This window comes from Schistocerca gregaria, chromosome 2 (assembly GCF_023897955.1).
Source record: "Schistocerca gregaria isolate iqSchGreg1 chromosome 2, iqSchGreg1.2, whole genome shotgun sequence".
Lineage (NCBI taxonomy): Eukaryota > Metazoa > Arthropoda > Insecta > Orthoptera > Acrididae > Schistocerca > Schistocerca gregaria.
In genome coordinates, this window is record NC_064921.1 from 691,230,348 (window position 1) to 691,243,489 (window position 13,142).

The 13,142-nt window shown below is 44.7% G+C and overlaps 1 protein-coding gene across 1 annotated transcript in view; it reads left to right on the top strand.

Annotated features, from left to right (window-relative positions):
• Positions 1 to 13,142, top strand: part of LOC126334775 (ATP-binding cassette sub-family C member 4-like) — a 286,690-nt gene that overhangs the window by 115,823 nt on the left and 157,725 nt on the right. The window contains exon 5 of the mRNA XM_049997363.1: positions 6,875 to 7,097. Coding sequence (XP_049853320.1) covers positions 6,875 to 7,097 — 223 coding nt within the window. The remainder of the gene's footprint in view (positions 1 to 6,874; positions 7,098 to 13,142) is intronic.

A 13,142-nucleotide genomic window follows, 5' to 3' on the forward strand; every position in this document is an offset into this window, starting at 1 on the left:
TGTAGGCAGTCTCTCGTGTCGCTCTCTCTCATATTTCGCAATGACGTCCCCTTCTTTGAACTTTTACGATGTCCTTCGTCGATCCTGTCTGATGCAGATCCCACACCGCACAGCAACATGCCAGAAGAGGACGTACAAATGTAGTGTAGGCAGTCTCTCGTGCCGCTCTCTCTCATATTTCGCAATGACGTCCCCTTCTTTGAACTTTTACGATGTCCTTCGTCGATCCTGTCTGATGCAGATCCCACACCGCACAGCAACATGCCAGAAGAGGACGTACAAATGTAGTGTAGGCAGTCTCTCGTGCCGCTCTCTCTCATATTTCGCAATGACGTCCCCTTCTTTGAACTTTTACGATGTCCTTCGTCGATCCTGTCTGATGCAGATCCCACACCGCACAGCAATATGCCAGAAGAGGACGTACAAATGTAGTGTAGGCAGTCTCTTTAGTAGAACTGTAGCATTTTCTCTGCCAACTAATCGTAGTCTTTGGTTTGTTTCGCCCACAATATTAGCTACTCGATCGTTCCAACGTAAGCTATTCGTAATTGTAATCCCTGAATATGTAGTTGAATTTATAGCCATTAGATTTGTGTTATTTAACGTGTAACCGGAATTTAGCAGATTTCTTTTGGTACTCATGTGGATAACTTCACACGTTTCATTATTTAGAGTCAATTGCCTCTTTTCGCACCGTATAGACATCTTGTCTAAATCGTTATGCATTTTGTTTTCATCATCTGATGACTGTACAAGACGGTAAATATCAGTGTCATCTGCATATAATCTAAGAGTGGTACTCATATTGTCTCCTAAGCCGTGTATGTAGATCAGGAATTTCCTTGAGAAATGCCAGATATTACTTCAGTTTTACTAAATTACTTTCCATCACTTATTATGAACTGTGATCTTTCTGACGGGAAATCACGAAACCAGTCATAACACGCAATTTAATTCTGCATCTACATCTACATGGATACTCTTCGAATCACATTTAAGTGCCTGGCAGAGGGTTCATCGAACCACCTTCTCAATTCTCTATTATTCCAATCTCGTATATCGCGCGGGAAGAACGAACACCCATCGGTAGGAAAGCAGCCTACTCACGCCATATAAAATTAATATGCTTTCCATTGTATGCCAGCCTAGTCCGCTGTTGTAACTAGCTATGACTTCACGAATGTTGCTCAATACCTTAAAAATAAAGTAAATAATCTGAAAAGTTAATAGCATGTCAGGAGTGATGCTAAAAGAATAATGTTTCAGTTTAGTAACTTTAACAGTTTTTGAGTTTTGGATGTTTTACGTAAAAATCATCGGTGCAACAGGAAGAAGCTAGGAACTTCAAAATTTATATTCGGATTCCTTTTTCATTGTAATTTAATGGAAACAGCATGCTGCATCTGACAAAGAAATATTTTGGGTGAAATTCAAGACTTTCTGTTCTTGTGTCCTAAAAGTTCGGAAGCAAGATAGATTAAGTAAGTGATTAGATAAAGCTAGGATGTTTATATTTAAGTAGAATGGAGATACGCTATAATAACAAAGACGTGAGAAGTTTCAAAAAGGTAGCTATAAAACTATAGCTGTAACGTTCCTCCAAAGGACAAGTTCAGAGTTCATATATTGCGTGCAGTATAACTAAAATAATTTTCTCACCAAAAGTATTTAACCAAGCCACATTAAAATTTTATTATAGATACTTACCTGTGTGCTGATTGCACAATTAAATCTAGAGCCTTATTGGCCTTCAGCGAATGAAGCAGTTAATTATTTAGCAATTTGAAGTGGTGTTTTACTAGCCCAACGGCTAGTCAGTAAGACAAATGTTGTCGGCTGCGCCTTCGGCGGTCCGCACCGCGGCTATATAAATAACAGCGTGCGAGCTATAAAAGGCCTCAGTTCTCTTCTAGATACATACCAATGCACTCTTCATGTCAGCAGCCACGTCGCGTTTGTGCAGTTGCCAGGAACAGCCTTGGATGCCGTGTTGTGTAACTCGGTATGCACTTACCAATGACTTCACATTGGGGTAAAGTGTTAATTACGGAACGACTCCAATGATTTAATTTCAGTTTTCGTAGGTCGTATTTTCACGTGTCACCGCAGGACAGACGTTCTACCATTACTAGCGTGGCGTTTGATGAGTATTTACATCAAATTTTGGCGAGCATTCACTTTGAACATTTACATCGATAACGATTATTGAACAGTTTCGTTATCTAGGGGTAATAAGATCCACAAAATAGACTATGAACAGCTCTGATAGTACAATAGCTGATATGGGTAATCAATTGTCTGGAATTTAACACTTTATCGTTTTCAGAATATAGTGAAGATTGTTACAGTAAGCCGGCCGCGGTGGTCTCGCGGTTCTAGGCCCTACAGTCCGGAACCGTGCGACTGCTACGGTCGCAGGTTCGAATCCTGCCTCGGGCATGGATGTGTGTGATGTCCTTAGGTTAGTTAGGTTTAAGTAGTTCTAAGTTCTAGGGGACTGATGACCATACTAGTTAAGTCCCATAGTGCTCAGAGCCATTACATCCCCTGTCAAAAGCACTCATAACTTCACGAGAGTAAAGAGCTAGTTGTGTTTCACAAGAACTGTATTTTCTGAATTCGTGTTGGCTGTTTGTCAATAAATCGTTTCCTTCGAGGTAACTCACAATGTTCGAACACATTATTGTTCCAAGATCCTAATGCAAATCAACGTTAGCGATACGGTCAGTAATTCAGCTAGCTACTCTTATTTCCTTTCTTAGGTATTGATGTGACTTGTGTAGTTTTCCAGTTTTTAGGTACAGGTCTTTCGCCGAGCGAATGGTTGTATATGATGGCTAGGTATGGAGCTATTGTATCAACATATCGTGAGAGAAACCTAACGGGTATACAATCAGCTGTTTTGCCACTCCGAGGATATCTACTTGTAAGTCCCTCGTGCTGGCAGTTCCTCGTGGTAGCGGCGGACAAGCCTGCAGCGCGTCGCCGTGGACCGGATTGGGGCGGCCGGCGAGGTGTCCGGACCGGCGGGCTGAGCCTGCAGGTATTGGAGAGGTCAGTCGCTCAACAGAGACGAACGAGCGACTGCCGAGCAACTGGGAGCGAGGGCCTCGAGAACTGGTCAGCCGGGCCCCACTACGGGCTGCGCCGGGGCCAACGAAATAACGAGATACAGGGGCCACGAGGCTTACGTCACAGAACGTGACACTGCAGGTCTTACGAGTTGCAGCGACCGTCTGCAGCGGGGAGCGAGTTGCTATTTCAGCCCAGTTTAATGCTTGGCGGCTGCGCGTTTGAATACGCTCGCTCTCGCTATAATTTATGACAAAGTTGAGGACTTTCTTTTCATTGACGTCACAAGTTAGTTATGCGGCCCGTATTTCCTGTGGACCCTGGGTGTGCGCGGGGTGTCGAACCTGTGGAACCGGATAGACAGCGATCTCAGTGTTGGCTGAGGAAGGGTTTTCTGCTTGTTTTGGCAGCTGATGAGCTCACGCTGGTGATTTTGTGGTTGATACAACGCACTGTATGGTGTGCGAGTAGTACACTGGGTTTGATTGCTAGCCACAAAGTGTGCACGGAAGTCCATAGTTGTATAACAAGCTGTTGTTCTTTAGTGGTGGCACACAGTAATGCGGGTGTGTGCGGTGTAATCGAGGGCAGTTCTACTTGTTAACTACAAGCTGTGAGTGTGTTTCAGTACCAAAGTGTTTTGTTCCAATTACGTCGTGAGCGTGACCCCATAGAATTCATCTTGTTACTTATTCTATGTGAATAATCAGTTGTCCGTATTACTGTATAAGATTTGGTTAAGATATATGCGTAGGTAGTTTATTAGAGAGTTGTGTGTAGAGTGTTGTGGTAGCTATCTGATGGCGATAGTAGTAGTATTTGTAGTAGTAGTAGTAGAAAGAGTAGTAGTAGTAGCCAATAGGTAGACTGAAAATTGTTTTATGTTTTACTGCTGAAACCTCAACGAACTGTTTTAAATCTATATCCTATAAGTCCAAACGCTAACGTGTAAGTGCAAACGAAAAAATTGTGTAATATTTCAAGTCACCCACTGAAGATACCTTGTAACCAAGCCGAAACGTGTCTGGATGCACAATATAAATATTTAGAAAAACCTAGATGTGCAGCATGCAGAAAGCGTTTTATATCTTTTTAGCTTCGGTAATTTATATTTTTGTATTAATTCCGTGGAGTCAAAATTAAGGATCTTTACGGGCTATAGAAGTATTTTGTTTTGGTGAAAGGGAATTTCTATTCTGCACAACCCCCAACCAGAACCTCACTCCACCAGCTGCACGGTCTATGGAGCCTTGTCACGGTCCGTGCGGTTCCCCCCGTCGGAGGTTCGAGTCCTCCCTCGGGCATTTGTGCGTGCGCTATCCATAGCGTAAGTTAGTTTGAGTTAGATTAAGTAGTGCGTAGGCTTAGAGACCGATGACCCCAGCAGTTTGGTCCCATAAGACCTTACCACAAATTTCCAAATTTCACTCCACCGAAAGCCTACACTAGAGATATTGCCCATGTTGAATACTTCCATAATATTTGAATTGAATTTTTTTTGTCCAAAACCTGAAAATTACTCTATATGCTAACGCATCAACTCATGTGCTACCCGCAATATTTTCGTCAACACACTCTCTTCTCCCTGAAGGCTGCCGAAAGTAGAACAAGGACTGAATGAATGAAGACAATAGACGATTGTGCTCCTACCTTACTCTTGTGCCTTAGTCCTCCGAAATAATGAGGTGCACCTTCGGTTAAGAACAGTAAGAATCCCATCTATCGATTACCTCCTTAAGTAGCATACAATATAATTAAGGCTTTATAGGCCTATAGCACATAGTGTACCATCGAAAAATGGCAGAAATTACATCAACCAGAGACATAGTTCTCTGAAGGAGTAAACTGAAAACGCATGTCATCGATCCCGCTCACTGTGATGACATAAATGCCCTTGCCGCCGCGTCGCAACTTGTCTGGTCGCTACTGGCAGTTAGACACAAGTCTACACTTAAGGATATAAATGTTTGTGAGTTAATACCGTCAACACTGAGCACCTTGAACCCAATCAATCAGTTTTTGCGCATCGTGACATCGCTAGAGGTGGGGCAAGAGTGTTGCTATCAAAAGAGTCTCAGTGACCATGCGACTTGAGAGGTTAGAAATCAGGAAAGCCTTTACTGCAATAATATATTCTAAGACAAAAAAGAGACACACCATGAAGGAATTACCCGAGTAGGGTGGAAATCGGTAATTGTGATGTACATGTACAGACGAACAAATCATTAAAATTTCACAAAAATTGGACGATTTATTCAAGAGAAAGAGCTTCACAAACTGAGCAAGTCAATTACGCGTTGGTCCACCTCTGGTCCTTATGGAAGTTCAGATGGTTCAGATGGCTCAGAGCACTGTGGGACTTACCATCTGAGGTCATCAGTCCCCTAGACTTAGAACTACTTAAACCTAACTAACCTAAGGACATCACACACATCCATGCCCGAGGCAGGATTCGAACCTGCGACCGTAGTAGCAGCGCAGTTCCAGACCGAAGCGCTTAGAACCGCTCGGCCACTGCGGCCGGCCTTATGGAAGTAGTTGATGGGCTTGGCATTAATTGATAGAGCTGCTGGATGTTCTCCTTTGGGCTATTATGCTAAATTCTGTCCACTTGGTGCTGATACGCTGTCAGACCCCCAATACTTCACTCACAACACACCACGGACAACAGCGCATTCAGTGGGCTATTTAAATGGCAGAAAGGCATACCGAGCAAAGACGCTGATTGCAATTGGGTAGGTTGGGCTAGAATAAAACGTCGAAGAGATTGGGTGGGTAAGACACGTACGTGCGCACCACTGTCCTAGAAAGAAATGTACATTAAATGTGTCCTACCTCGGAAACCATATGAGGTATTGGGTTTCAAATGAGTGTTCTGGTCATATCCCTGAATATTTATCACTGCTCCTGGGACACCCTGCATTCCCACTCAGCATACAATTCCCGTTCATAAAATTAATGTTTTACTGTCTTGAGACCAGGAGATATCACCAAACACGATGTTCCCTGTTACACAAAATTTATTAACAACAAATATGCAGATTAGAATTACGGACAGACAAGCATAGTTTTACTAAACTAGTATCCTCACTTCATTAATTGTGGTCTCACGGAGCGTTGATTGCCACTGTTTCCTGTCTACTCCGAGCTAAGCATGAGTCTCAAACACCGAAAGGAATCGTATTGTCAACATTAACTGAATTCATTGGTGCTTGATAGAACCTGACACTGGTATTAAAAAGTAAATCATTTTCTAGGGTTCTGCAACAATAACATGAGGGAAATGTTTCCTTTCTAGAATTTTTTATTTTAGTCCAAAAGTTGTTTGCAATTTCAGTACGTACAGGCACCTGACAGTTGTTCTAATATCTCGTAGAAAGTCATGTAAGATGTAACATGATAACAGGAAACGCAGTCAGTGTGAAGCAGACGAGAAAGTATATACTTGCAGCCTTCGTCATTGACAAAATCGGCAGCACCGCCAGTCATCACCTTCACATTCAGCACAGCTACTTATTTTCCAAATTTCGACATGGCTGTATGTTTTGTCGAATTTCACATACGTGAAATATTTGGAAAATCACAGCCGAACTGTTAACTTTCTCCCCAATAAGCGCTCCGGTGACACTACATATCAGTTTGTCACCACAACTTACATTCCAAAAAGTAATATAGACGCAAAACATGTATAGTCAGTGTTCTGTTTGCAGATGTATGACGTCACACGCCACAACACTATTACCTTACGGTTCAGATCCAACGCCGAGTATCGGTAGGTTCAGTTGGGACGTGTATGTTTCAGTCGCTGCGCCTGAGCCGCACCGCAATGGGAGAGACAGCGGCCGGGCAGGTGGTGAACCTGCTGTCCAACGACGTCAGTAGGTTCGACCTGCTGTCCGTCTTCATGCACACCATGTGGGTTGCCCCCATCACCGGCCTCATTTGCGCCTACTTCATCTACGTCGAGATCGGCGCTGCTGCTTTTGTCGGGATAGCAATCGTGTTCATCGTGGTACCTACGCAAGGTAAGCAGGAGAATTCCAAAATCTAATAAGAATTTTTGAACTTGCATTATGTGCCCATTTATTAATTTCTTTGTTACTGCTATAAACTAAATCTTCAACCTCATCATTTAACGCAAGATGTTTAACATACGAGTACATTGTAATAGCTGCAGATATTACAATATGGACTCATACAATCATTGTACCTTCGATAAATCTAGAATCATCTATTCTAAGAACCCACAACCTAACCACTTAAAATTAAATATCAAGATTATGTAACTCTGAGTAGATGTGCGTCATTTGACTATCTTATCTAATCCGAACTACTAGTAGTGGGCACTAAGATCCTTGGCGTTCATGGTTGCTTGAACTCTGCTGGGGACACTTTCAGTGAGGTGTCTGAATGTCTGGGGAGAGAGCAGAAACTACAGTTGTGAAGGGGGACGAAACCACAGAAAATAGTGATATTTGACCCTGGGATATGATGCGAAGTCGAATCGTTGACTACTCTGTACCAGGAAGAGGCCGCTGCCATTAATAGAACCGGAAGGTCCACACACTTCTCCAGGAGAATCGCGGTGAAAATAGTTCAAAGGGATTGGAGCAAGGAATTCCTTCGCAGAGGACCAACAAAAAATTTGTTCGTAGCACCGGCCTTTGCAATATGCCAGTCACCAACTAGTTCACAGTTAGGTGGAACTCTCCAACGTGTCGCAGTTTAAAACTCAGGCGACCACCTTCAAGAGAGCCCGCGCGGCTAGCCGCTCGATCTAACGAGCTGCTTCCCGAGCGGGAAGGCGTGCCGGTCCTCGGCATGAAACCGCCCGGCGGATTAGTGTCGAGGTCCGATGTGCCGGCCAGCCTGTGAATGGTTTTTAAGGCGGTTTTACATCTGCCTCGACGAATGCGGGCTGGTTCCCCTTATTCCACCTCAATTACACTACGTCGGCGGTTGCTGCGCAAACACTGCCGCCACTTACGCGTACACCATTATTACTCTATCGCGCAAACATTTGGTGTTACACTCGTCTGGTATCAGACGTTCCCGTGGGCAGTAGGGGGGGGGGGTCCACTGGGGGGTCGGTGGAGTGCTGTGGCCTGTTGTGGGATGCCGGCCGGAGTGGCTGAGCGGTTCTAGGCGCTACAGTGTGGAACCGCGCGACCACTACGGTCGCAGGTTCGAATCCTGCCTCGGCCATGGATGTGTGTCATGTCCCTAGGTTAGTTAGGTTTAAGTAGTTCTAAGTTCTAGGGAACTGATGACCTCAGCAGTTAAGTCCCGTGGTACTCAGAGCCATTTGAACCACTTGTTGTGGGGTTGTGAACCACTGAGGGCTTCGGAGAGACGAAGCCTCTCCGCCGTTTCTAGGTCCCCGGTTTAATACACAATACAATACACACCGTCAAGAGCGGATCAAGACTCGCTAGGCGTGCTAAGGGGAACAGCCAAGACTTAAAAGTATATCACTCCTGAGTGATCGTCAATATAGTGCACTGAACCTATGAGACGGACGCCTTTATTTAAATACCAGAAAGGCTCAGTCCGCCGAGAGAACGAGGCTTCGTCACACTCTCATGTCATAATCTGAAGACATGACGCTTCCTTAAAAGGTGTCCGGACAAGTGCTTTAGTTCTTTGGATACCATGAACGGAAGCGGGAAAAGTTCAGCGATGTACTACGCTTTGCACAACACGTACCTATCCAAAATTTGTTCCTTCTGAAGAAGGGCGCGATAGCGTCGTTCAGGTTCCAATATTGCCCCCTGGATCGGGTCAGTAACCGTTTTCCAGTCAGAGTCGCCATATGGAGTGGACAACGATAAGTATCAACCTTCAGTGGTGTATGTCGATCTGCAGCTGTGACCCATATAATTACTGTTCCATCGAAACGCCGTAAATTAATAAGTTTACTTCTGCCCTCGTTAATTCGTGCTCACGAGGCGAAGCAATAATCATCGTTGGTCGCCTTCAGCAGAGGTATCTCAGCACGTTGACGGAGTAAAAGCAACAAATCATCAGCGTACGCGCGAACACTGTGGGTCCTTTCAGAAAGTGTCAGTCCCTGAAGCTGGGCGCAACCTTCCGAAGCAATGGCTCTAGGGATAAGACAAACAAAGACATCGAGAGCGGGCTCCCCTGCGGTAGTTCCCAACGGATGGTGACTGGGGGCGTCAACTGCTCATTGACAATTACCGAGGCTGCAATGCCCGCGAACAAGTTCGATAACACCCTACGAGCCTCGACAGTAAGCCCGATCATCTCCAAACTCCGGAGCTGGAAACCATGATCGAAAGTCTTATCGATATCCATAAAGGTAAATGCACAATGGACAGAAGCAACGGCAGCAACCGAAACCACTGAACTTCACTACAATTCTCATGAACGCCATCGGGAACATGTCATACGATGAGAAGGTTGTCACAGTCCCTCGCGCACTTATTTCAGTTCTTATTTCGACGTCGCTGCTACGGAGGTAACAACCGCGCCACCCAGCGTTGTAAACACTTTTCGAAAACATCATCCCAAAGATGTCCCACTGGGTTCATGTCGGGAATGTGGGCAAGGCAGTCCATTTTAGGAATGTTATCATCAACAAACCATTGCCTCACTGATTCTGCTTTATGACATCAAGTATTGTCAAGCTCACACAATCGTCGTCTCCGAACAGTTTCTCCACCGGATGCAGTACAAGAATTGTTCATATCCGCTTTACAATTACATCACCAACAGCCGACTTGGGCAGCTCTTGGAAGGAGTGAAATGTCCCTGATGGACTTGTTACTCAGGTGACACCACACGGCGGGTGCATGTTCGAAGTCACGGAGCTCTCCTGAATGACCCATCCTGCTGTTACTGCTACTCCACTGACAATATCCGCACCTTCCGCCTCCTGTGACATCTGATGCTCAGTTCCACATTGCATACGAGTGTCCGAATAATTTTTATGAGATACTTTATGTACGAATTATGACCTGGTATTCATGGAGGAACTGGTCTCCCGACACTTTGCATCAACACTTAACTATTCGAGGGATACAAAGTATAACTATTCATTGTAATTGCAGAATATGTTGCTACAAGCAGACTACACTCTACCCCTCTTCCTCAGTTACACTCACAAAAAGTTGTCTTGTATTAGTCGTTTGTTTGTCTCTGATCTTTCTTACAGTCTTTACTATCCGCATTGCTGGACAGGTTACGTATTGATCTTCTCATTACTCTCAGTGATATTTCTCCAACTGCAGCAGTCGTTAAAACTTGCTAGTCTGCAATCCTTAGTGACCTGTTCTGACTGCTACTGACTTCACTTACTTTCTCGAGTCCCCTGGAATTTTGATGTTCATCTAGTTCAACTTTGGATATGTTATACGTTAGAGCATCAAGGGGCCGCCGCAAATGCTTTGGGCTATGCTGTATACACCATTAGTTCTTATATACATTCCTGCCTAAATTGAATACATTACATTCGATAAAGTATATTGTGATGTGACTATCAATCCACAGTTGACCATTTATGTCCTAACTTTATTAATTTTACGCAAATACACACGATATGGATCATTTTCTTAAAAGAAAAAAAAAGACCAGCTCTTTGGAGTGGTTCATATAAAGTAGATAGTCTTTCACGGACGCTTCGGAAAAACCTATGAATCCGCCGTGCTGTACTTATCACCTCCCAGTCACGTTGCTGTTCGGCAAGCATCCACTGATTTGTTTTTTGGTGCTCGTTCAGGTAAGCCTCGTGCCTTTGCTAGGTTCCTCTGCGTAACCAGTGACAGGCTCCTAGATACCGAACTTTCATGTCTATGGAGGGAAATATCCAGAAAAGGATGGGGTGTTGTAATGACGACCTTTTTCATGTGCCTCTGCCCTGACTTATTTCGTCTTCACCCTGCTTTCTGCAGCAGCAGGTGGAGAGAGGAATGTGGGCTCATTAGGCACTTATATGAGATCATCATATGTATTCATCCTTTGTAGTGCATGGGTAACGCGAGAAACACCCGGATGCTCTTACTGTAGTGTTACATGGAGTTTATTTTGGTCGATATCATTTCCTTGGCACAGATCGGAAGTAGTAGCGCAGTGGCCAAGATACACGAACGGGAATCGAAAGGACGGCGTTTTAATCTGCATATGGACCATCCACACTTAGCCTACCCATGCTTTCTCTCAATCGTTTCAGACAACTGCCGGGAAGGTTCCTTTGGAAATCATATAGCTGATCTCGTTATTCATCTTTCGCTGATCAGAGTTTATGCTCAGACTCTAACGAACCCGTCGCTGACGGCTCTAAATCTTCTTTTCTTTTTCATCTGAATACAGTTATTATCAACAGTATTCCTCTATTACACTTCAGTACATCTCCTCTGTTAGTAGTACACCACCTGATAAAAAGTGAAGCATTCAGAAGACATGGTCGGATGTCAACGTAACTTCGTACACGTACACATCATAGACGGGTATGTAACCGATTAGAGTTGCAATTCTCGGTGACAGGTAGATCGGCCACCGGAGCGCGGTAGCGTTTGCCGTGTTTAGTGCTGTTCAAATGGCTCTGAGCACTATGGGACTTAATTTCTGAGGTCATCAGTCCCCCAGAACTTACAACTACTTAAACCTAACTAACCTAAGGACATCATAATATTACTTAAAATCAGTCTTGATTGCAATTTTTTTTTATTCATATGACCGGTTTCGGTTCTTAAGATCTGATATTTCAGTTACAGGAGTAACCCGTCCAAATCCAGCAATTTTCACATGCTACGTCACATAGCACGTAGCATTGCTGGATTTGGACGGGTTACTCCTGTAACTGAAATATCAGATCTGAAGATGGTTCTGAATGAACCGAAACCGGTCATACGAATAAAAAAAAATTGCAATCAAGGCGGATTTTAAGTAACATTATAAAATTGTCCCATAAGACATTATGTCTGTTTTTGCTAAGGACATCACACACATACATGCCCGAGGCAGGATTCGAACCTGCGACCGTAGCGGTCGCGCGGTTCCAGACTGTAGCGCGTAGAACCGATCGGTCACCTCGGCCGCCTTTAGTGTTGTTACCAGGCCTACAGTATATAAGGGGCGGCGTCAAATGATGAATGATCACTGAAGGACACGGAGGTACTGCGTACTCATGTGAGACACCGTTATCAGCACGTGGCAGAATTTGAAAGGGGCCTCATTGTGGAGCTCCATTTGGCTGGCTGGTCGAATCGTGAATTACCCACATTTGTGGACCATTCGGGTGTGACACTGGCACGACGTTAAGACTGCATGCGAACGTGAAGGAAGGCATACTCTCATGAAGATTCCGGTCGACCGCGTCTGGCCACTACAACGTAGGACTGCCATATTGTGCACCAGTCAAACTGTAACATCTTCACACCTGCGTCTGCGCTCTGGAAACAAGTAATGGACTCCATGCACATTCTGTGTCATCCCGCACCATTGGCCGGAGACTAGCAGCAGACGGACTGGTGAATTACCATCCCAGCTTAGGCTATGCCTACCACCACAATACAGACGGCGAAGTTTGAAGTACTGCCATGACCAGGAAGCAAGGACAGAAGACGAACGGCTTCGCGTTGTCTTCAGCGATAAATTGTGGCCCAGCACTACCCCGGATGACCATCTTCGACGAGTATGGTGGCGATCTCGGGAGAGGTCCCATTCTTCTAGTGTTTTGAAGAGACAACAGTGTTATTCCAGGTGCCACGTTGTGGGAAGCCATCGGGATAGAATATGACTTCAAGTCACAGCTGGTAGTTATTGAGGGAACTGTGACAACTCAACGGTATGTCGCGGACACCCTGCGTCTTCGTGTCTTATCTCTTATGCTACACATAAGACACGTGCTTCTATGAACTGTCTGCTTGACCCTGAGGTACTCTTGTGGGCTGCAAGATCCTTGGATCTGTCCCCAATAGAACAAGTGTTCGATCAGCTTGGGAGTCAATCCAATTCCGGTTCCATTATCCAGGATATCAGGAACCAGTTACAACAGTCGTGGGCCAGCGTGCCCTCGGAGATGCAACGGGTTTGTGACACCATTCCCA